This window comes from Haemorhous mexicanus, chromosome Z (assembly GCF_027477595.1).
Source record: "Haemorhous mexicanus isolate bHaeMex1 chromosome Z, bHaeMex1.pri, whole genome shotgun sequence".
Taxonomy (NCBI): domain Eukaryota; kingdom Metazoa; phylum Chordata; class Aves; order Passeriformes; family Fringillidae; genus Haemorhous; species Haemorhous mexicanus.
In genome coordinates, this window is record NC_082381.1 from 79,349,460 (window position 1) to 79,375,342 (window position 25,883).

Genomic DNA, 25,883 nt, shown 5'->3' on the forward strand with positions numbered 1-25,883 from the left:
AGATGCCAGACTCTTAGAGCACCCCCATGACTGGTAACATGTCCTCCTGCTCACATTATAACAAAATTAAGCTTCCCTGATAAACCATCATTAAGCCAAGGACCATTTACTTCAGTTTCCCCAGGGATGTTTTCACACTTCTATGTAACTGCGAGCAGAGGACATGCTGCCTTGATTCACCACAGGACAAACAGTGCCCACTGGAATGCTCTTCCATGCAGTCACCGGAGCTACAGAGATGAAACCCATCAGTAGTGGGAGGGCAGTGAATGAAGATTAGGGAGGACATGATGACCCTCCATCAACCCCTCACACTACTTCTTCCCTTTGAGCCAGAGTTACTTCTGTTTCTGTGGCTTAAACTATGCAAAATTACTTGAAGAAAAGACTGATAGGTTCAAGGCTATAGTCCACTAATTAATCCACCCCCTACAGATCAATCACTGCAAGTGTGTGAAAAATAAATAACACTCCTGAAGAAGCCTACGCAGATGAAACTGACCAATGATAAACTCATGATATTTTTCTACCTCATCTGTGACAACATTCACAGTCAAAGAGAAACCCCACTGAAAAAAAGATAATCAGCTAACCTCGTAACACTAACAACTTACCAGGCACTTTCCTCCTAGCTGATGTTTGACCATGAGCTTGCATCTGCTGCTTCCAAATTTACATGATAGCTGTTTTGCCTAACCTAGTGAAAAATTTCTCTCTGGGCTGCACAATCAGTTTCCTACCCGCAAATGCAGACCAAATACAAGATAATGAAGTTTCTAAATTTCCAAATTACAACAGCTGCAAGAAACAAACAGCAAGTACCGTAACATTAGAGGGCAGCTAAAATTCTATTAAAAATAACACTATGTCAACAGAAGTAATTTTTTATTTCCAAGTGTTCAAATTGTTATTACACATATGCCATTTAACCATTTTTCATTTTAACATAAGGTAATTACAGTTGAAGGGCTCTATTTCTGGTGGCCTCTCTGTATTGGACACCACCAGAACAAAACATGAAACATTCCACACAGCTAACAATAAGACATTTTAGTTACCAGAATTACAATCATCAATTTTTTTTTTCTAACAGATCACATACATACATAACCAGGGCCATCTTCTTTAGAAGAAATACCAAAATTAGTACTGCATTTGTTTATTTTCAATATGAACATCTATACATACGAGCAACATGGTACATGACAGTTTGATTATCACACAGACAGTACTTTGGCAGTTCGGTGATATGTTTTTTCCCCTAAGCTCCACAGTAGGCCTTATTTATAAAACATATTGCTAATATGCCCTGCATAAACACCAAGAATCAAATGTATCTTTCATCACCTATATGGGAGAGGGAGCTTTTATCTTGCATTACACAGCCTCGTCAAACATGCACAATTTTCTTCCATGGACACTTCAATACGTATCCTAGCTAACACTGTCTTTTGTCAAAAAAGATTTGAATTTTCTTCTCAAATTAAGAGAAGCTACAGATGACTACATTACAAATCATTAGCATTTATTTCAAAATAATACTGAATGTGTCACACTTTTATTGAGGTTACTTGCATATTACCATCTTACAAGCGCATCAGTCACCTGATCAAGTCATCCCATTTTGAGTTCATTTGTGAAACTGACTTGTCTCTTTTGATACCTACTAATAACTCATAGTTCGTGGTTAACAAACGCTAATTTCTTTGAGTACCTCTACCATCAATTTCCACATGAAAACTAATTGCTATATTAAACCTTTTCACTCCATCTCCCCAAATGAATGATTTTAATTTCCCACCATCCTGAACACAACTGACCTATTAGCACAGTAATCTAAGTGAGGACAATCTTCCCTCTGACAACTATGCACTTCTAAGTAGCCACTTTAAAGTTCTGAGGTAAAATGCATGAAATCTGGCTGCAAAATTTTGGACTTACAGAAAAAAAATCACATTATATATATATTGCAATAAAAAACACCAAGAACCTGTCTATAGGGATCTGAAGCAATTTATTTCACTCATCTGTGAAATTTTAGCAGCTATTTCATATTTATTCTATTTGGTCCAAATAGTCCTGTATGTTGTTAAGTCACTCAAAAAAGAATGCTGTGCCCAAAACCACATCTGCTACCACAAACATCTCCTCACCCTTTTATTCACCCTCAACCAGTTCTTAAAAACATAAGATTTCTTGAGCTATACAGAAACAGATTTAAATTTTATTTGTAATATATCAACAGTGGGTAAGTTAAAAAGCAGTTGAAGATATGTGACATATTTAAACTAAGTAACATGCACTTAATTTGACAAAGTCTCTCTTCCTCAGCCTTTAAAACCTATTTGCATTGAATTATGAACTCAGCAGTACATAAACAGCGTATGGCACTTACAATCGTGTCTGCAATATAAACAAATATATCAAAATGTTCTGTAACTAAACAAACAGTAAATCTTGTTTAACTATACAAAATTTAGAGACTATGTTATCATCAAATGGGAAAATTACATATAAACTAAGTTGGACATTCACCAGTTTTGAAATGTCCTTTTTCATAAAGTTGTTTTATCTTCTTGCTTTGCTTAATTACGTCAGAAAATTAACTCCTCCAATTCTGCTTCTGTTTCTTCACTGTAGTTATTCTGTGCCAGCAAACTTTGATCTTGCACCATTAACTTCCACCCTGGTGCGCCCCTTACATCTCCAAGTTCTCCATCACATTCACCCTTCTCCCTTCCACTGTTTGTGACTCTGTGTCACCCAGAAGCCCTTCCTCTAGGACAGCATCTTGCATAACAGAGCTTCCATGGGGCAGAGGCTTTTCTGTGAAGAGTAGCGGGGCTGACCAGCCAAGCTCACCGTGTACCAGGTAAGCTCCCTGAGCGCGCTAAGCGCCTTCTGCGCAGAGATAAACCAGCCATGCACACGTGAGCCACAGGGAGCACCCCAAGCTCAGTGGCCTGGGCAGGCAGCACGCACAGGGCAGAAACATGACAGACAGACATTTTGGCTGCACCAGTTTTAACCCTGTTTGATTGTTTAACCTGTGTTACAGTCTAATTTAAGCATCACTGTTTATGCAATACTTTCAAATGAACAAAAACCCTACAGACAGGTAAACCACTCCTTTTCCATAGAATAACTGATTATGCATTCCAGAATGAATTTAATGCAAACCTTGAAGAGTGTTCTAATAACCACATTTGGAGCCTTTAAATACTGTCTTACTCTGAGGTATGTGTCTATTACTGTAGAAGTTAATGCTTCACATTAAAAGTCCAAAAAAAAGGCTACTTGTATTTTCTAGGCCAAGCAAGCTACAGAAAAATGGGAAGAGAGAGCATGTGTTCTGTGTTCAAGTGTTATTGTTCAGCATAATGCTTCATGCAACTAATGCAAAAAAAAGTTATATATTCAAGACTGTTAACATCTGAATAAATAGGGTAAATTAGCAAATACGGTATTGAAAATTATCTACAAAAATGTGTTTTTCCAAGTATTCACTGTTTGTATCAAGTCTTAAAGCAGAAAGCTGCAGGGCAATACCAAAGAAAACGGAATAACAGTGAAATTGAGACATTTCAAGAAATCCCCTCATAAAACATGAATATTTACTGTAAACTAAACTGAAATTAAAACAACAGCTAAAGCTATTAGGTGGCCTTATCAGCAAACACGTTCAATCAAAAGGCCATAAACAAGTATGCTTTACATATTACTTAATTTGTTTATTTTACACCATGGTGTGAAAGCAACACAATTCCTTTTAGTAAAGTACACACAAATAGCCTCACTCAGAATACACTTTTAATGCACATAAAAAAAGTATTCATCTTACAAATTGTTTTGCAATCCAAATATACAATAGCTTGGAAAACAATATTTTAGAAAACTAAAGCCAATGTAAAAAGACTGCTTAATACAACTAAATGATATAAGTTTTTTTATGGCTTTGTCTTTAGAGTTTTCTTACTGCATCATCAATATCAGAAATCTGTTCCTTCAGCTGGTTCCACTGTTCTGGATTTAAAGAAATACCTGAAAAGCATTAAAAATAAACACTTAAGACAAAAAGAAAATTGTGGTGCAGGATCTTGTACAATTATTATAAAGGCTGCTTTCATACACTAAGCCTCTGTTATAATATTAATACTTGAGTTACGTCAACAACCATCTTAGTTACAAAATGAAACTACCCACTTCCAAAGCTTTACCTGAACTTCAGGCTATTTCTAGAAAGGTTTACAAAGAAAATGTGTGTAACATAATTGTGCAAGTACTAGGCAAAACACAAGAAGTGTAACAATTCTGGCCTTGACAGAAGGCAGTACAAATGTCCTGCGTGGTAAGCAGGAAATCATTTATATTCCTGTTGGCTCCTAAAAGGTGTACCTATGCAGACAGGTCTGCTCTGCACTTTTACAGTACTTCCAGTACTGTAATTCTGGGGGGGCTTTTTACCTTTTTCATAAAGTAGTACAAATAGCAGGTGCTATAAGGAGCCTTTTGGAAGACTATCTATCACTCCCTAGCACTCACAAACCAACACCAAAGTTACTTTTTGCTTCAAGTTTTCTACAGTTTCTAGTGACATTCAACCAATAATCATCCAGTACCCCACAAACCATGACTTAAGTTCTAAATTTGATCTCACCTTCCCCTCAAGCTTGAGTACAGGCACATGTTTCATTTTTGCTTTGGTCTACTCATTCTTACCCAAAAATTTCTACAACTACTCTGTGGAAAGTACAGGCTCCCAGTTATTTCCTACTTTCTCCTGTCAAGCTCTTTCAACTAATTATTATTACTCTCCTCTCCCCGTGATAGCTTTCCTTCATTGCTTTCTTCCTGAAGGTAGAGGAGGACCTGAAAACAGCTGAAACTTTGAATTCCATTTTTGGAGCACACAGTCTTTTCTTTTCCATCACTGTCTTATCAGAGCACCACCACAATTTAAAATATAGCAAGTAGTGTACATGGGGCTTCTCTAAGCAGTCTTCCACCAGTCTTTGGAGGGCAGTTTTCATCTGAAAACAGGTCAGGTATGCTAACCATTATTAAGGGATTAAGATGTCCCTCTCTCACAGGCCAGATGAACCAAACAAAATTCAGACCTGCTGTTTAAGACACTGACAGTAATTTAAACTGCTGGGTTTATTTTTGTTTTATTACAAAATTTTGACTCCTTATACTGGTTTCAGGATAGATAGATAAGCAGCATATGAGTGCATCAAGGAAACATTAGATTGACATATTGCATTAGATTATTTTTATCATAACAAAATTCAGATCTTTTTGCTGTGTTGATGAACACTTCTATCTACACCCTGTCATTTTTGTCACTTGGCCCACCCATCAAATCCTGTTGTTGTTTGCCATTCCAAGTGCACATACTATTGAATTCTACCTTGAAACACAGAACATAAAGTCCTTAGAAGTGAGAGTAAGCTCTTTCGTTAACTAGCTACAAATCCAAAACCAGCAATTTTCTTGTAGAGCACCAGTATACATCTTAATGCAAACCTATTCTCAGTGGTTATTTAAGAAATGTTGAAAACGCTTCTCAAACTTTCTAAATGTCTGTTTACTGAGTTGCTCCTGAGCACGCCGGAAGAATGTAACAAACCCTACAGTGATTGTACATTAGATTTCTTCAAACTTAGCAGCCTGCCAGTACATGAGGCTAGGGAAGGACTTTTTGCAACAGTATGTAGTGACAGGACAGGGAGGAATGGCTCCACACTGGAAGTGGGTAGATTTAGAGTGGGTATTAGGGAAGAAATTATCTACTGTGAGTGTGACAATGCACTGGCACAGACTGCCTAGAGAATGTGGATGACCCATGCCTAGAAGTGCTCGAGGCCAGGCTAGATGAGGCTCTGAGCAACCTGGTCTAGCAGAAGGTGTTCCTGCCCACAGCAGGGAGTGGGGCTGAACAAGGTGATCTTCAAGGACCCTTCCAACTCAAACCATTCTGTGGTTCTATGAATCCCAGGGCAGAACATTTCACACTTACCTTTCACTGATGCTATATGAAAATGGATAAAAAGTAGGCTTTCAGAGAGAAGCAACATAACACTAAGCACAGCACCACCACTGTAACTGTCCTGCAATCCCCATCTTGAGATGTGGAATTTCTGAAAAGGGTACACAGTGAAGCCTTGCCATGAAAAGCAACTGTGCAAATGGCAACTGAAGTACAATGGCTTGTGCTGTGCTACAGATTACAAACTTGGAATACTTGATATATTTCTCCTTCTACTAAAACATTTTTTAACAATTTTTTTTTCATAATTAGTCACATTAAATGTTTAGGTTGTTTTAATCTAAAATTTAGTAGAAACTCAAGGACATGGTTGGTTTAATAAAATCAAAACTCTTGTAAAAACGATTAAATGTTTTCAGCTAATTCTGAAATAAGAAATCCAATCAAAGAGGAAATTCAGTTCATTAAGTTAATCAACTGGGGCCGGGGCGGGGGGGGGTAGGAAATATGGCAATGGTATAAATATGTTTATAGCTCCCTACCAAATTTGCTTCTATTTGACATCGTGCTTCCCATAAACCATGAAGGATCTCTTTAGGAAAACAGACTCACTTAAGATTTTACCCATAACCTACAGACAAAACTAATCCTTTGTAAAAACACAAATCATAAGAAAATAAAAATAATATTGAAAAAATATAATGCAGCAACAAAGGAGGAAAATATTATATTGGAAGTTCTGCTGCAAAGTGCAGACCATGCTTCAATACAAAGTAACATGAAGCAAAACAATACCTTTTCTGCCAGGCTTCATTTCACCTTCTTGATCCATCCAGTATTCTCTAATATCAATTAAGACTTTCCCTTTAAAATCCCGAACACTGACATACCTCATTTTGCCAATCTGTCAAAACACATAAGGGTCGATTAGGTATTTTACATATTAGAGCATTCACTTTCCCCAGCAGCATTAGACTCTGACATGTCACACTGCAGCTTATTTTAGACACCACAGAAACAACTAGATTAAAAGCTTAATTCAGAGTAGTCAGTAGGCTAGTAAGTAACGACTTAAAACTGGTTGAGCAGGTAATGCTCAATGCAGAAGTAGCTCTCCTAGAATAAAAATACCTGTATTCTTTACATGCTTACTTCTAGCAAGTCGTGAATTTATTGTTTTCTGAAAAAAATTATTTCCTTTCTTCGCAAAAGTTCCAAACAAAGAAGGAAAAAGGGAGCGCTACTCCCAAATCTAAATTTTAGTCCATTCCGCAAGTACAAAAAGCAAATTAAGATGTTCACCTGTGACACCTTCCCCCCTTTTTTTTTTTTAACAAAGTGAAAATTAGCCACCAACTGTCCCACACCCTCCCCCAAGTCCTCATGGGCACCTCACCGTACCACCAGCTCTTCCAAAGAACAGTCAAATCTTTTAAGTTTACCAGTACGTAGCACAGGATGAAATTCTGGAACTTGGATTTTGGAATTCCATAATTTTCAAATCAGTGTCACAACTGAATTACATGGGTACCTCTTTTTTTTTTTTTGGGGGGGGGGTGGTGGGGGGAAGTGGGGAGAATTTTGGGAAGAATCATACTACCAACTATGCAATACACTCTGAATTTGGGCTTACTCAATATCCTTCCAAACATGATAAAAATCTATCTATTCAGATAAATTCCAAGTACAAGGTGAATTTGAGAAACAGAAAATAAATAATCACAACATAATCAAATAAAACTTCTTGCAATTCCAAGAAATCCTTTGAATTCTGCATGTATCTTTTGGATACATTTTATATAACAAAAGAACAGATTCTAAAGTACACAATTTTAAAATAAAACATTCCTTCCTGGTAAAACAGTAACTTTCAATTTCAACTTCCTTTATCTCTCCATGTTGCATTTTGATACAATTTAAGGATGGGCCCCACACTTCTGGCCCAAAACCACTAGAATTATGTTTGATCCGTAAGACTGAAGAACTGTCCAATCAACTACAATAATTCACAGATGTTAAGGTCATATCCTCACATTTCACAAAATAGATACAAACATGAATGCTTTATCTTTGCTTACATGAATTTTTCTTTTTCTGCAGATGGTATATAACATGTTAAATTTATTTTAGAACAATTAAGACAATGGAAATCTGAAGTATTTTTCTTACTTTGAAGCATCCTTTAAAATTATTAAGTCATTACTGTTAATAAGACAGTATTTTTATTTATAAAGTTACAATACAGATTTAAAACTCAAAAATAAAACTATAATGTTATGGCAGCTTAGCTCTTTCAGACCAAACCTGGTACCATGCCCAAGTCCATCTGCATTCCTGGCAAAGAATACCCTAAATACCCTACATGGACAACATTTCTTAGTTTTACCCTTTAACACTCCAGTAACTTTTACGGTCACCTCCAGGAATGGCTTCAACCAGTAGCATTCTGCAGCACCCTTTTTTTCTACAGCTGTTGAAGAATATTAGTGCCTTGCCATGAAACTCCAGATTTGTCATAAGAAATAAAATCTAATTTAATATAGCAGATTACAGCTATAAGTACAGTAGAAGGGTTTAGAATATGATTTCAAGGATAAGAAAGATTCTATGTATTAATTCAACTACAGTAAGGTGAGGGGAAATACTGCTAAGTTTACATTCACTCAATCATGAAGTCTTAGGTAAAAGCATTTCTCTATGTAAATGCTGAAATTAAGTTAGAGTTCACACCACATCTAGATTTCAGATTAATGTTCCCATTAAATTCAGATATTTAGTTGAACTCTATGCAAAAGCTGCCACTATTAAGCAGGCTTCTAAAGTACAGTTCCAACAAACATCTACACTCAAACAAAATCTAGACTTAACTCATTAAGTCAGTAAATTGATGTTCCTTGATACTTAGCTACCTGTAATTCTGATACAGGTAAATTTCTGAATATTTCTTTTTTCATGCACCTGCTGATAATGTTAAGAGTAATTCCAGTGATTGAAGGTATTTTTCTGTCTCTAAAACCAGAGCAGCATACTGAGAAAGGGTTGCTGTACTGAGAAAAATTAGTTTTCTTCACATTGGCTGATACGTGGCTATGTTTTGGCTTTGTGCTGAGCACAGTGATGATAACACAGAGATGTTTTAGTTACTGCTGAGCAGAGCTTACACAGAGCCAAAGCCTTTTCTGCTTCTCACACTGCCACGCTGGCAGGGAAGCTGGGGGTGCTTGGGAGAGTGGGAGGAGACACAGCCAGGAAAGGTGACCCCAGCTCACCAAATGCCTCCTCATGACATCACCTTCAAGATATAAAGTGAAGGGAAGAAGAGGGAAGGGGGCATGTTGGGCATGATGACATTTGTCTTCCCAAGTGACACTTAGGTGTGGTGGGCACTGCTCTCCTGGAGATGACTGAACTCCTGCCTGCCCATGGGAAATGATGAATTAACTCCTCGTTCTGTTTTGCTTGCATGTGTGGCTTCTGCTTTCTCTATTAAACTGTCTTCATCTCAATCCTTGAGTTTCTCAGCTTTTACCCTTCCAATTCTCTCTGGTGGGGGTGTGAGCAAGTGGCTGCCTGGGGCTTGGCCTGGGGCTTGGCTGCTGGCTGCAGTTAAATCAAGACAGTTATGAATTCCAGCTGAGTACTTGGAGCAGTTCAACCTTCACAGAGAAGTTCATATACTTTTTATTAAATAGTACAGATCCTTAGATTATATTACTCTGTTGACTTACATAAATCAGTAAACATTAAAACCATTATTTCCAGGTTTCTGTTTCTTAGAAAAAAAGCACTGAAAAGTATCTCTGTTTCTTTCAGAGATATGCAACTGACTTCCTCTGTGAGTTTCACCAAGCACCTTCTTCATCCTTTTTCCTATTTCCAGTTTCTCTGGATTAAACTGTACACCCACAGTGTGAGCATGAACAGCAAAAAATCCTCTCTCTTCCCTAGCCAATGAGCATATGTAAGGAGCACAAGACTCCTGTGAACAGCGACACCAGCAACAAAGCAAATTGTGAAATGCATCAGTGACCACCTAAGTTTCGTGATTAGTGTGCTAAACCAGTAACAGTTTCAGAGCATCATAAATTTCTATGTCTATCTTCTTTCAGAAGTCTAAGATAAGGACATTGGGAAATTATACTGGAAAAATCAAAGAACTTATGCCTCAGAAGTCAAAGCCCAAATATGGTGAAAACTCATAAAAAAACAAAAAAAAGGAAAAAAAAAGGGGTTGGGAAGTGTATGGACAACAGAGAAAACTTCTGAAATAACAATTTCAGTTATATGCATGATCATACAATGTGGTTCTGCTCTGGGTAGCCATTAATGAATCCTGACAAACCTTATCCAAATCAGGCATAGGCAGATGATAGGATTAGTCAAACTAACTAAGGACATGGTGCAGAGCTCAGGTTGGCTTGAAGCCACAGACAAGAATCTAATGCAGTAAGGCTAAACCCTTCCAGGTTAACAGAAATAATGCCTGTCCTTAGGGCCTCAAGTAATACATCCCACATGGGAGTAACATAAATTTCCGCATCCTAACAGCACACATATCTTTCATCAAATTGCAGAGAATACCAGTTCCCTAAAAAACCTAATAAGGTCAAGACATGCAATACATAGAATACACCTTGTGTCCTACACTGAACAAATTGTCTTCTCCTTACATTAACACTATTCTAAGTCATTGCAAAAAAACCATTACACCAACAATTTCAAACAAAAATATAAAATGTACATATTTATGAAAATTATGAAACTTCTGACTACAGAAGTCACAATGAGCTCTATATTAAGGGAATCTGTATGCTTCAAGAACACAGCCTGAGGTTGTAGAACAAGACAACTCTTGGTTTCACATCATTTGCAGCCACTCCCACACACAATATGGACACCACAGAACTTGTGACTTCCCTATGAATGCTTTACAGCCTGATTTCCATCAGCTGAAGCCACTCTTGTAAAGCTATACTGCAAAGTCACTTCCACATCAGAGATCATTTTACTGCCTTGAGAAAGAAGCTCTCCAGAAAGGTTTCTAGTATCATTAAGACACCTAGAACAAACAAAACTAGATCTAAAAAATTAAAGACCATGCCCTCCTGGGTAGAGGGTGAAGCAGGGGGAGTATCCTCAGACCCACTGCGGTTTTATTTCTATAGTTCAACATCTGCATATTAGTTACTGTACAGAAGTTTATGTAGACTACAAAAACTGACAATGCTTCACCATAACACAATGAGCAATCTAAAAAATATTTTATTGTTGATTACTTCAAAGGCAGGCACAGACTGGGTAACGCTGATATTTTAGGTCAAGGTGATATTTAAAGATCTGTATTCTACTCAACACCAGAAGAACCTGGTTCTTATCAGAGTAATATGAGTCCTCTACTGTCTGTTTTTAGTAACTTTTTATTATCTTAGGTCAAAGAGGTTTCAAGAAACCAGAGCATGCATACTTTCGCTTTTATTTGAAAGGATCTGGGTGCCTTTTTTCATCAGGGGCACTAAAAATTTTGAAGTTTTCTCCAAGGCTAGAATTTCTGAACTTTCTTCAACCATAGCAACTAAAATTTCTAAACTTACTACAAACATAGCATTAAATTTATACATAGTTCTTTAGAGTTCTACCTGCAGTTCACTTCCTAAGTTGTAGAATTCACAATTTCATTTTTCGTACGGGGTTCAAAGCATGCCCAAGCAGAACTAAAAATATTATAGACTTCCTTCAATACAAAAGTCCAGACACAGCCTTCACATGAAGTTCTCCCTTCTAAACATAACTGGAAAAGTAAGAACTCAGACATTAAAAATAACTGTCCTGTATGGCAGTATCAGTTAAGCGGGTTTTCTCTCTAGAACACACTTTTCTTCCCCCATACTACTTCATATGGCCACAGCCCAGAACCATTTCATTTACATTATAATGCACTTGGGCCATCTCACTAGGCACCTTTCCCACACCCTTTCACAAACTTGAGACTCAAGGCCTCAAGAACGTAAGTTCCTTTCCAGCCAGCTAGTCAGAGCCCTTTAATAGATCTTGATCCATACCCCCAAAACAGCTAATTCTGAGCTGTGTATCAACCCTTAGCACGCACTGCTACTGCCTTGGCTAACCCTGGGAACTGCAAAACCCTGAATTCACAAATCCATCTTTCTACTGATAAACAGACATTCATCCCATCTTAAAAACAAGGCAATACCACAAGTTATTATCTTTATGGATGTTCAGTGATAAAACCCTACATCATAACATAAAAGAACAAACAAAACTTATTCCAAGATGCTGTAATAACACAGAAGACCAAGTTGCCCTTGACCTAGTTAAATAGGAACGAAGAGTCCACATTTTGGTTTCCAAGAACATATTTTTCAAGAGCCCTAATTAAAAAAAAACATTTCCATGTAGAGAAAAACCTGATCTAATATTTCAAGTCTACTGATAGCAAGCGCTGTATTTACTGACAAAATGACTACCCACACATACCAGGAGCAAAGTCATGAGAATTAGATCAATTGATACAACTCAGATTCTTTTACTCTTGTTGAAACCCGTCCAGGCTTTTCTGAGCATCTCATCTGAACGCCAGCATCATAATACCCTTCAGCCAAGGATTCCAGGAGGCCAGGCACTACACAGTCAGGAAGTTCAGATCACCTCATAAAATTTATACAACATATGATGTAACGCTACCTTAACCAGGCTCTATGAGTCATCAATTTTACCTGAAACATATTCTCATCTCTGTTACTGCTTTGCTTAGAAGAAGCTGCACCTTTTGAACTTTCACCAGTCTTTTGTTTCTTCACAGGTTTTTCGGGAGTTACTTGCTTTTTCCGCTTTGCCTTGGAGTGAAACAAAAAAAGAAAAGCATGAGCCACAATCACTCTGTATGCTACAGATAAGTTTACATTGTATGTCACAGCCTACTACCAAGAAATGCACTTTATCACCTTCTTGCTGTGAAGGCAGGAATTCAATACTGTACATTTAGGCTGGAATTTAAAAACTTCAAAATAAGCCTGATTCTGTTCTAAGTGAAGTAACACTTTGGCTTTGAAGAGAATTTAATCACATCAAAATACATTTCAGGAATCATTCTCTTTTTGCACAGTAACACTGTCAGTTCAGTAGTTTTAATAAAAAAACTAAGTCTGATGGAAACGGCACCCTCTTCTCCCCTAAATGGAACAAAAAGTACAGAACAGCTTGCAACACCTCAAAAAAAACCCAACAACAACAACAACAAAAATAGATAAGATAAATAATCTAGAAAAATAATTAGGATAATTAATCAAGATAATAAAAAAATCTGGAAATCACCTCTATCAGATCATTGGGTTTTTTTTAATAAGTATCTAATCACTGCCCGCAGCATGATAAATTATGTGACTTTTTAAAGCATTCAGACAATATCATCTGTAAATCAGATTACACAGAGAAGCTACAAAGTTACTATTTCTACTCAAGTAAAAATAGGAGACCAGATCTCTCCATGTACTGTACTACATTAAAAGACCTGATGTCTGTGTTACCACCTAGCATTTCTTAAAAAAGATAAATTAACAATTTTTTGCTAAATCACTTTGATTTCTACAATCATTCTGCTTTTGCTCAAATGACTGGCACATCTACAAAAACTTCTAATTTAAGTAACTATTTAAATTAAACGGAAACATTTGATTTATACAGTTATAACAATCATCTTAAAATTTATCAACTCAGGTTGGCTCAGCTTAAGCATAAGGTGTAACAGCAAATAAAAGAATATGAAACAGAGAAAAAACCCATGCAAACAAGTGACACAAGAAGCACAGGGCAAGTGCAGATTTTTGTTATGGAGAAGTAATCCATATATTAAAATGGCAGAGGGTGGCTGTAGGCATGTTCTCAAGCTCTAATTCTTCCCACCAGAGCAGTTGATACAGAAGAGTTCAGAAGCTTGCCACAAAGCAGCAAAGAATCACAGGGAACTTGCAATTATCATATGGAATGGCATGAAGAAAACAAAGTGCAACTAAAGAAAAAACTTTTCTTCAGGGAAAAAATTATGCAATCCACCCATACTTGGAAGGTGGATTGTTTGGTTTTTGTTGTTGCAGTTGTTGAGATGAGTGGGTGGAAGAGAAAGTTTCTTAAAGTGTCTGATAAATTACATGGAATGACATACACGTTGTAGCATAATGCTCACCTAATTCCTTAACCCCAGCCTGAAACGAAAGAGTTAATACAGTAGTGAATTGTATGTATTGTTCACCTTTTTGTCAACTTCACTATCTGAATCACTGGCAGATGAGCTTGAAGATACAAGTTCCTTTGATTTAGGCATTCTGGGAAAAGAAAAATAACATGAAAACACTATATAAGGAATAACATTCCATTTTGGCTGGAAAGCAATCTTTAAACCTGTTTGTACTGGCTCATCTTCTTCAAGCCGTCCTAAAGATTTTCCTGCCTTTTCATTTAAGCTTTAATATGCACTGCAGATGCAATATCAAACACTCTTCCCTCTTTTTGCTGCAACTGCATTAAAACACATCTAGAGCACATTAAATGCAATGGTTTGGCGTCTGAACTGTCTACAGCAGAATAATTTTTCACAATTTTCATATATCCCTGCACATGGCAAAACCCTCAATGTAAAACACACAATACAATAGTGCCCTTCAGCTGAATCCTTTCTTCTACCTCCTCAAACATGAGTTATTAACAGTCTAGCAGTATGTACACTCTGGCATAGGCATTTCACCCAACTGCATTTGCAAGCAACATGCTGCACAATTGTCACACACGAAACGCTTGGGCTCCCACCTATAATCTAACAGTCTGAAATACGCTTCAGCTACAGAGAGCTCCAGCACTGCAATTAATCTTTTCACCGCAACTTCAACACATCAGTCACTGGAGACTATTAATTTGCCAGACAAGCAGACACTCAGCATTCCTTGAAGGCGTGCTGCCAGGTGTCCTTGCACGTCACCCTAGTATGCAAACATGTGGTTAGGTATAGCGGTTACACATCTTCCCTGCTGCTAGAAACTCTCTGTAACAAACATACTGCTCATTTGGTCTTTTAGAGTAAAATTAAGCACCCCTGAAAGTGTACAATACAAACCTCAGCTAGGAAAGGCCAAGATAGTATTACAGAGTATCCCAGGAAAGACAAAAAGGAGTAATAGCGTTCTTAAACGGGCAGTGGAAAAAAACCCCCACATATGCAAATGGCAAAAAAAAAACACCCAAAAAAAACCCCAACAAAACAAAACAACCAAGCCAGAGTCCAAATAATGCCAATGGATCAACGTAGTTCTAAAGTAGGGCAAGACCTGAGGTAATAGCCTGTAGCACAAGGACGGAAGCTTCAGCACTGCACAGGATACAAGGTGTGAGGAAGCACACACAAGCCACGCTCTAGGATGGAGGCAGAGGAATGCTGGAATGGGACAATGTGAAAATAAGCAAACGGATGACACTGAGTCGGCGAGCCAAACGATGTTCGGGGAATGACCCCGGGGTCCGCATGGGACGGAGAAAGGGACAATATGGAGGAATGTGTGGGCGGAAACCGGAGGAAAAAGGGATGTGGGTAGTGGGTGCCCCCCGGGAGAGGCCGAGCGTGAGGAGACACCGCAGCGCCAGCGAGGGGGACGGGATGAGCCAGGCCAAAAGAGACCAGGGAAAGCTAAGGAAAGGAATACGACTCGGGAACTCCTGGTAGGCGGATCCCAGCCGCCATTTTCCTCCCCTATTCCTCTTTTCCACGGCTCGTGTCGCCCCCCGAAGAGTGGAGACCCGAACAAGGCTGGGGGCGAGGGGGTGGGCGGGCGAAAACGCCCAAATCTCCTAGGGCAGGGCGGCAGCGAAGGGACTGCGGGCTACCCGTGGCTGAGCGGAGGAAAAGGACAGCACGGAAACTAGCGGGCCAGGGGTCGCCGGCGGGCCGGGTCTACCCCCGGCCCCCGACGCTCGGGGGAGAGCGGCCGGGCGCCATCTTATCCCTCGATCAGACTCTGTGCCCCCCAACATGGCAGCTCCCCCTCGGTAGCGGCGCCTCGCTCCTCCCGCTGCACAGCGGGGCATCCCTCCCGCTGGGCACTACGGGCACTCGAGGAACAAGGGGAAGCCTCGCCTCGGCGCCACCCATCCGCGGCTGCCCGATTGGGCCGGGAGGTACCACGGCGGTGGGGCAGGGGTCGTGGGAAGGGGCGCGCGGGAGAAAATGGCGGCGTGGCGGGGGAGCGCAGGGGGGACCCAGCACTTACGTCCTGCTCCGCGCGTGGCTCCTCCGCGGCGCGACAGAAGCGGAACTGACGCGGCTCGGAACGCCCGCCCCGGGCCGCTCACGTGGGGCGGCGGGGGGCGGCTTTAAAGGGAACGCGGCCCTTTGTCCCCGTAGTCGCTCGTTCCCGCCTCCTCTGAGGGGCAGGAAAGGGATCGCAGTGCTGGAAAGGAGATTTTACAGGATCACAGAAAGTCCTGAGTTGGCAGAGACTCTCAGAGGACATCTACTCGAGCTCCTGGCCCTGCACAGGACATTCCAAGAGTCATACCCTGTGCCTGAGAGCTTTGTCCGAACACTTCTTGGTGCTGTGACTACCTTTCTGGGGAGTCTGTTTTAGTGCCTAACCACCTTCTGAGTAAAAAACCTTCTGGTATCCATCCTAAACATCCCCTGACTCGCCATCGAATCCTGTCGCCGGCCACGAGAGCGAAGAGATCGGTACCAGCCCCTCTGCTTCCCCTCGTGAGGGAGCTGGAGACTACGATGGACCTTAGGAAGAATTTCTTCACAGAAACGATTAGACATTGGAATGGACTTCCCAGAAGGGTGGTGGAGTCATTGTCCCTGGCGATGTTTAAGGAAAGACTGGAAATGGCACTTTGTGCCATGGTCTCGTTGACCTGGTGGTATTTGAGTCATAAGTTGGACTCGGTTGTCTCAAAGATCTTTTCCAAATTGATTCTGTCGTTCTCTGAAGTATCCCCTCAGTCTTCTCAAGGCAGAAAAAAACCCTACAATAATTCATAAATAGCAGGGTTTTTTCACGCTCTGCAGCGGTTCCTCGATGCCGCCCGGGCAGCGGCGTGAGGCAGGGTGCGGCTGCGGCGGCTTTGCATAGCGAAACCACGGCCCCGCCGCACCTGGGGCGCCGCTCGCAACCCCTCCCGATGCTTCCCCTCCTGATGCTTCCGCTTCTGCCACCCGATCCCCCTTCTGCCACCGGTGCCCCGGGTTTCCTTCTCTTACCGCGAGGCTCTGCAGCTAGGGACCGGGGAGCAGCAGGGCACCTGTCCGGGCCGGCTCCGCAGGGGCTGGAGCACCGGGGATGGAAGGTTAAATAAAACTGTCTCAGCGCCTCTTTTAAACACCTACGTTTTAAAAGTTGTCCAAGCAAATAAGCTTGAAAACATACTGACAATGTTGGGGTTTTTTCTGCAGCGTGTTCACGTGGTGATGCGTCCCAAGCGCCCTGCTGAGGAGGGCTTCACAAGACTGAGTTCACCTAAACGAGTTCTGCTTCTGAGACACACCGAGATGGAAGGAAGGTGAGGAAAGTGCCCTCTGCCCTCAGCTTTGTAAGAGGCGATTTTTATCAGCCTTTGCAGAGTGCGATAGGCCAGGCATGCTGTCAGAGCACTAAGTGGCTTCATGTTGTGTCTTCTGTGTTACCTGTTGAGCCTTTCAGTTCATGATGAATGTAATGTTATGAATATATAATGAATATAATGAATTTAATCCTATTACTAACATTAAAATACGGGCATGATTCACACAAAACGAACACAGCTTGCTCCTATTTGCTGATCGCTGTTTGCAGCAATGGGTCATGAAGTCGTGTTGTGAGCAATGACAATTCTTCAGACACCCTGTATCAGTTGAGTCCTTTTCTCATTTCTACTAACTCTAGGCTTATGCTTTTGCTACCTCGTGAGTACAAGCTTTTTGTAAAAAGTGCAAGCAAACTATAAAAAATAGGAAGCGGACTACAATCCCAGTTCTAGCTTCCAGATAAAATTGATACAGGCTGAGTGACATAGTGGTTGTTGATCAGCCTTCATAACTCCAATAACAAACACCTATTAATAAAGTGTTGAAAAGCAAAAGTCTTTGGCTTTTTTTTTTAATTGCAAAGATCTCTGTTTATTAATATGGGCCAGAAAGGCAAACAACATGTTTCTGGAAGGAATAATTGTCCAAAATCAGCATGAGCAGCTGCAAGTTCTAAGCAGTGTTTCTGAAAAAGTACTTCAAGGAGGTGGACAAAAAAGTTTTCAGAGGGGATCTATGAAGTCTTTAGAGCCCTCATCATGAAGTAAACTGGCTTTTGCTGTGACAAGTGCCTTTCACTTCTTCACTTTAATAGCAGGAAAACAGAAAGGAAATACCAGAAATAGGAAGTGCACTCATCTAAATAATCCTTAGTAACTTGCAGTTTCACAATGTCATGAAGATCGCAAAATGAAAAGAAAAATAGAAAAAGATACAATTCTTACTACATCTCTGACCTTTGGAAGATAAAAATACAGCTGTTTATATAAGCAGGGGTCAAAGTACAGTAAATGATATCCAGGCAATATAGCAATTATCACCGCTGCAGCAACACCTGGCTTGTCAAGCCATGTAATTGGGGAAGATGAACAGATATAGTGTAACACTTAATATTTAACTCCAACAACAAGATCATCTCAAAATAAGGACTATTAAGTTGTAAAAAAATACAGTTACTCTTTTCAACTATTTTACGCTAATTTTTCATGTTAGAGGCATAATGAGAGTTTAGGTGTTTGTAATCTGTATATGCTTTACTTTTTGTAATCCGTATATGCTTTGCTTTTTTACAGGTCAACACTTGGTACAAAAAGAATGTTCGGGTTTTAATCAAATCATCAAGGAATTGTTTATTCAAATCAACAATTCTTTATGCATTTCTAATCAATTCTTTCAGTTTTGACATAAATCAAACTGACTAAAAGAAACATTTTCTGCTGGCTCTTAATAAGTTAATTTCTCCCACCTGCAGTATTTCCTCCAAAGCAAGCACCAAGTTTATTTTTACAGCTGAATTCCTAAATAGCAGGTTAGTAAGAGGAAGGGAAGGTTTGCTGCAACTGGGATTTCATGTTCTGCTTTTCAGGAATGATATATTTCTTTGAGAAATATTTTGGTCATTGAGTAGAGCGGCGGTTTGAGCTCTTGGTAAATTATCTTCACTATATTTTATTGTATTTAAAAAAGAAGAAAGAAGATACTAAGAAAAAAATGCTGTCTTTAAAACAGTGGGAAAAGAGCCATAATTTTTCCAAGGTAAATCTCTGCTATTACCTTCTGAGTGAGTCATCTATCCCCCCAAGGAGTATAGTTCACTTTCTGAGCTCTTAAAATAGACTTTTGTAATGGGTTTGTTCCTTCATCAGACACTTTTCTTCTGTAGCTGCCTTAAAAGGGCTTAAATTCTTCTAGTTACTGCCTGATTGCCTCATTTCATATCCCACATGTCTTCGGCAGAGAAGAACGTTGAAGCATTAGTTTTTTTCTTCAGTAACAGATTTTAGCATGCAGATTTGCAGATTTGAATGGGAATGCTGAAAAATACATGCTGGTGCTTCTGATCACATAGCAATTGCTAACTGCAAAGGATGACTCCTCTGGTTAGAAATAGTAGAGCTAGCAAGAAAAGTATTTTGGGGCAAACCTTAAGTGGGACAGCTGTTAAAGCTTTGGTTTGTGCTTACTAGTTTTAAAGGTGGAAGAAGAAATCTGCCATGAAAGGGTAGGTTAGCAGTAGTTTTATTAAAGTGCCAGGAAAGAAACAGTAAGGGATGCTACCATACAGTGGATTTTTTTTGTGGAACTGGTTCATTTCTCTTCTGTATCATGTAATTTGAGTTTGCATCAATACTTGCATAACTTTTTATTATGCTTGGGAAGTGGGGATTTTTTTATGTTGCAATTTAGCAACCTAAAAAGTAACAACTTCCATCAATAGTTTAATAGGTCTGTTGTTATGGTCACCGTACAATATCTAAATCCTGTTGTTAAAAGTAAAACTTTTTTGCTTTAATAATTGAAAAGTATGGGGTCTTCTTAAAAAAATGTAATTTCACTCTTAAACAGAAGGTTGATAAGCTGGTGAATGTCTTGTCTTTCTAGCTATCTGAAATAATTTCCAGGTGAGAAGATAGCATTGGTCTCCATATTCTGATTTTAAGTCTCTTTTTATCTAGAGCATTTACAAAGAGAGCGCTAAGTATTAAATTACCTTTTCAGGAAATAAAAGCAGCTTTTGTTGACATGGTCTGTGCAGTGTTGGAAAGCTTTCACCTTCTGCTGCATGGCTCTGCCCTCTGGTGGGCGCGCAAAGGCTGGCTGAGAGCCTGCTTTTACATAAACTGGAAGGTTGCCTCCAGGAAATCTTACCTAATCTTACTTACCAAATCTTGAGATTTAAAAACATTTAGTTTTCCCCATTGTGTTTCAGTTGCAGCTTTGCAGTCCTGTGGCAGCAGCAGAAACATTATCACATGCATCTTGGGATATTAAAAGTTAAATAGTAGGATTGATGACACTTGCTTGTTATTGTATTGCTTTCTTCTTCTCACCATATTTTGGAGATCTCTCCTCATATGGTTGAAATGAAGGTCAAAAATGTATTTTCCTGAATGCCAGCTCACTTGCCATTTTTGTCTGAGATATTTTTAGACACTTTGAACTTTACACAGAGAGAGTATCTGCTGTATATAATTCCAAATTAAAGATTTGTGTTCCAGTATATGTTTTCATTCTGGAACTTCTTCGCTGTTCTTCTGTAATCTTATTAGGACTGGGGATAGAGAAGTTGCTTTTTCCTATTTAAAAAAATACCTTTTCCATGTTTCACTAAAGCTTTTCTTTCTCCCTGTGCCACAACTTGCACTTTATCACTCCATGTATTATCCTTCCAGTTAAAGATATAGAAATCAGTAAAGGTCAAAATGCCCTTAAGGATCTAATCTGAATTTATTACTGTTTTATTTTGAAGCAATCTGATACATGTCTTAAGGAGATGGAATCTTGTTTTATAACCCACTGAGGTTTTTTAAGTATAGACCATGAATCTGATCCTGCAAGCTAGTAGTAGCATAAATAGATGTTATGTAATGGTTCACAAAGTCACCAGGAAGCATCAGGTTCTTATTAGGAAACTGCTGAGGGAAAGACCTGTATAATACTAGTGGTTTGGGGCTTTTTTTCCCAAGGAGAAAAGAAACCTTGGCTTTTAAATTTTTTTTTTTTTTGGTCACATTTAAAAAGTATGACTTCTTATAAACTACGTTATATTCTTTTTCAAGTTATGTATGCACTCAAAATGCAAAATTCACACAGGAAAGTAATCTGAAACTTCTTCTGAAATTGCAGCTGAATTGGGCTGCCAGATGGGAGCTTATGCTCAGAAATAAGCTGAAATCACAACATAAAGGCTGTAGTATTTGAATTTTAACTACTAGAAACTACTTGGATGAAGAAAAGTTATGAAACCTAATTCAAAAATCTTGGTTGTGAGTAAGAAAGCCTTGAGTTTTTTGGTTTTTTTCTGATCATTTTTCATGGAGACAAAGTTGAAAAGAGCATAAATATTCCAAGTTTATTATTATAAAATAATACCTATCATTAGAAGTATGTATTAATAATGTTGATATACATCTGGGAGAGGGTCCACAGGAGCATCACTGAGTTGATGAGAGGAATTGGAGCACTGCTTCTATGAGAAAAGGGTGAGTGAATTGGGTTTGTTCAGCATGGAGAAGGGAAGGCTTTGGGGTTACCTTAATGGGCCCTTCCAGTACCCAAAGGGAGGTTACAGGAACAATGGAGAGAGAATGTTTACAAGAGCCCGGAGTGACAGGACAAGGGGGAAACTGAAAGAAAGTAGGTTTAGCTTAGATATTGGGAAGAGCTTCTTTACTGTGAGGGCGATGATGTACTGGCAAAGGTTGCCCAGAGAAGGTGTGGGTGCCTCATCTGTGACAAAGTTCAGGGCAGGTTGGATGGGGCTCTGAGCAACAAGGACTAGTGAAAAGTGTTCCTGTCTATGGTAGGGGAGTCGGAATCAGATGATCTTTAAAGTCCCTTCCAACCCCAGCCAATCTGATTCTGTCATTCTTTGAAGTTCATCTCATAAATGAATAGCAATAGCAAGCCTACCTACTTTGCAAAAAATAGCTTTAGTGATGCACTGATGAAAGATATGTCTGTGTGTATGTATAGATGCTTATATTTTTAATGAAATGTGTATTGAATATTGTCTATTTATTAGGATATTGGAAGGCTTATAACTGGAAAAACTTGAAAGACAGTGGAACAAAAAATACCTGTGTTGTCTTCTTGTCCAAGCAGCATGATCCAGTGGTCTAATTATGAACAATTTTTAATAGATGTAAGGATAGATATAAACATCTATATGAATCATAAATCTTTTTATAATTTGTATCTCCTGAGCCAATTGAGATTTTCATGACAGAGGTCATGTCTTCTAAGTTCTTCTACAGACGGTTTCTGTAGAGCCTTCTCCTTGAGTACTGTCCCATGGAATTGTAGATTAAGACTTTTCTTTCCTAGTCTGTAGCAATTAAATATTCACACAGTAGCCAGTTTCTTCCCAGAAAAGCACTTTGGGCAGAACCAAGGAGATTTCATTTACTGTTGTGCTTGATTAGGATAAGAATGAATAGAAGATACAGTAATATTCAGTTCCTATGCAAAATTAATAATAATGGCCAACAAATTATGTGCAGTGAATTGGGAATGATGTTTGGCATTGAGAATGGCTGTACTTCATATTCAGCTGCAGTAATGTTAGCTATGAGATGAGGAAGTACTTTCCTCTTCTCATTTTATGAAAAATAATATCCTCACAGTCGTACTGCTTATGACAACAGCTACTGTGGGATGTGGGAATCCCTGCTTTTGTTAGGACTGCAGGAGGGCATATCAAACAGGTATGTTTTAAAGAGGCTTAGTTTATAGTAGACAAAATTATGTCCAAAATGACACATTATACTTAATCCAGTGTTTATTAATCGTTTTATAAGCCTTGATTACTCTACTAATAATGCACACTGTAGCACAGGCAAAATACATAAAGGGGATGAAAGTATTTGAGCATTCAAGTTTTGCTTTGTTCAGTTTTGGGGGATATCTGATGCTCAGAGGGAAGGATTTGCCGGAAGGAGCGGCAGAGCCATGCGGAACGGAGGCTCATTCAGCCCCTTTGATCGGGAGAGCGCTGCACGGGCCGCAATGTGCTGCCCAGCGCGTTTCAGGAGTGATCTGACGGACTGCTGGTTTCTGGAAAAGCCACGGGGAATGGGCGCTGTGTGGCTGAGGCTGTAGCAGCGTTGCAGGTGCAGTAAGCACACAGGAGCCACGGCGGGACCTTACACACCGTATATCCACATGCATGTCTGCGTGTGTTCCATGGGCGCCGCGAGCGCGGCTCCTCATGGCCGGCCAGCGGGACCACACCTCCCAGCGACTCCCGCGCACATCCCGCGCCTGCGCACGCGGTCCCCGGGGCGGAGGCGGCTCCCTGGTCCTTGAGCGGGAACCCGGCTGGGGCCGGACTACATCTCCCAGCGGGCTCCGCAAACATCCCGCGCCTGCGCAAGCGGAGCCGGCCCGGCCGCACTCCGCCGTTGTCGCCGTCGGTGGGTGGGTGGGGGAAGGGAGCGAGGAGGAGGAGGAGGGAGGGGGGGGAGAGTTGAGAGTTCACCCGCCGCCGTCGCTGCCAGGCCGGACTCATGATTCCCATATGCCCGGTAGTTTCGTTCACCTATGGTGAGTAGCGGTTCTCGGCGTGTCCGTGCTTGGGGAGAGGGCGGCGGGCGGGGGTCGGTCCTGAGGCGCCGAGTCTAACCCAGCGCTCCCGCGCTCTCTCTCTCTCACCCTTGTCCCTCTGTGTGTCCCGTTCTTTCCCCACCGCCTCCTCTCGCCGGGCCTCCTGTCATGGCCCCCGCCGCCGCCGCCCCTCGGTCGCCGCCGCCGCAGTGCCCAGCCGGCTGGGGGAAGATGCCAAAATGGCCACCGGCAACTACTTTGGATTCACCCACAGCGGGGCTGCTGCCCAGTACAGGTGAGCACCGCCGCGTCCCCCCGGGACCCCCCCCAGGGCCCCTCTCCCCGGCCGGGACCCCGGGCAACTCCCGCCCCTTGCCCCGTGCCGTGGGTTGTGCTCGGACCCTCCCGCCGCGCCCGCGGGTGTGTGTTCTTATCTCCCTGTGTGCCTGGGGGTAGGAGGTGGGGCTGGGCACCGCCGAGGAGGAGGAGGAGGATGATCAGCGACAGCATCGGTCCCCAGGCCCTTAGATTAAAATGGCCACTTTCAGTCAGTCAGCAGCACCGGCGAGTCGCCGTGTGCCGCCCCCAGGCCCGTCTCCTGCCTCAGCTTCGGGGAACACAGGCCTTGCTCCCCAAGGCTTTGCTGTCACTGTGGGAGCCCAGAATCCCTTCTAACATGGGTTGAAAACCAACCTAAAGGAGGCTGGATGGATCAGGGAGAGATGGAGCTCCGGAAAATAGCAGGGGACTTAATCCAATTGAAGTAATGTGTCTAAGAAAGTAGAGGAGGTACTTTCGTGCACAGGTACCTTTTTAAAAAATGTCCTACTCTCATTTCTAAGACCAGTATTAGCAGTAGGAGCAGTATGGTAGTGGAACTTGAGGACCCGTGACTGTGTTAGACAGTATACATACCTGTGTCTTGCATGTCTGAATGCATCGACAATACAGATCTCATACAGACACACTGCCACAAGTCTTTGTATCTTTGTGGGTTTTGTTCATCTAAATTGTGGCCAGAGTGTTAAAAAGTAATTGGTAGCATCTATTATATCACAGTTTCTGACAATATAATACTTAATTTGCTAAATTTGCAAAGTCAGGAACATCTTTGCAATTTTAGCTTGTAATGGAGTGATACCTTAAAGTCCACATTTGAACCTTATGTTGCTCATTCCATAAATCTGTAATGAGGACCTTCCTCAATGCCTAAATTGTGGTGAATAAGATAAAACCCAGAAGAATAAAGCAAATATATCAGAGATTATTAACAAATGAATGCAGAGCTGTGCTAGTAGCTAATAAAAATTGCATACCTAATGTAGTTTTAGGAATGTACAATTTTGTGGAGGTGTTGGAATAACTCTGTTTTTCCATTGATTTTTTTCCTGAAAATGAATGTGAAGTACACTGAATTTAATTTACTCTGTTGTTTAATAGAGGATTAAATTTAGTTAATCTTCTAGTTCCTTTGGGTGCTCACAGTGCCTGTATGTGTTTACATTTTACATGACTATTATAGTGACATATATATAGAATTTCCTTTTAAGTATAAAGGTTAAGTGAATAATAAACCAAGATCTGTATGTCTGCAGTTTTGAAATGCAGATGAATTTTTAAAATCATCTTTTATTGCCGGGCTGAGGTGATCTTTAGACTAAAGATCCTGAACAATTCCTTTGAAGTTATATAATTGGAATAACATTCAAGTTTAATAGCTGATCCTAAGTATGTTTTTGAGAAAATGGAAAACAGATCAAAAGAACCTTTTTCCTTTGCTATCATAAGTTTAAGATACTGTTTAATTTGCTATCCATTAAAGACTCTACATCCTTTAAATGATTTGTGTGTTTACCACATCTGGAAGTGAAGACACACAGCAATCAGTGTTTAAGTAGTCCTTTTGTAAGAAGGAATTTAATATTATGAGCTGAAAACACAAGAATCACTTAAAATGTCTGAGGGAGCTTACTTTTACAAAGCTGACCTGTTAGGTCCTTATTGGTGTGTTTGCAGAGTGCTACAAATCATGTATTCCACTCCAGTATATTTGAGAAAGAGATGGAGGTG

The 25,883-nt window shown here is 40.4% G+C and overlaps 2 protein-coding genes across 3 annotated transcripts in view; one reads left to right on the plus strand and one right to left on the minus strand.

The window, feature by feature from the left end:
• Positions 1 to 3,710: 3,710 nt before the first annotated feature.
• Positions 3,711 to 16,372, minus strand: SUB1 (SUB1 regulator of transcription). The gene is made up of 5 exons (XM_059873349.1): positions 16,261 to 16,372; positions 14,256 to 14,328; positions 12,724 to 12,843; positions 6,785 to 6,893; positions 3,711 to 4,041 (listed from the first exon to the last, which is right to left on the minus strand). The coding sequence occupies exons 2-5, from the start codon at positions 14,325 to 14,327 to the stop codon at positions 3,962 to 3,964; spliced, it is 381 nt and encodes a 126-aa protein (XP_059729332.1). The 5' UTR covers position 14,328; positions 16,261 to 16,372; the 3' UTR covers positions 3,711 to 3,961.
• Positions 16,373 to 23,706: 7,334 nt separating this feature from the next.
• Positions 23,707 to 25,883, plus strand: part of ZFR (zinc finger RNA binding protein) — a 47,161-nt gene continuing 44,984 nt past the window's right edge. For both annotated transcript variants that reach the window (XR_009490274.1, XM_059873385.1), the window contains exons 1-2: positions 23,707 to 23,813; positions 24,024 to 24,108. Coding sequence is in view for 1 of the 2 variants with exons in the window: in XM_059873385.1 (XP_059729368.1) it covers positions 23,777 to 23,813; positions 24,024 to 24,108 (122 nt within the window). In the remaining variant the exon portion in view is untranslated. The remainder of the gene's footprint in view (positions 23,814 to 24,023; positions 24,109 to 25,883) is intronic.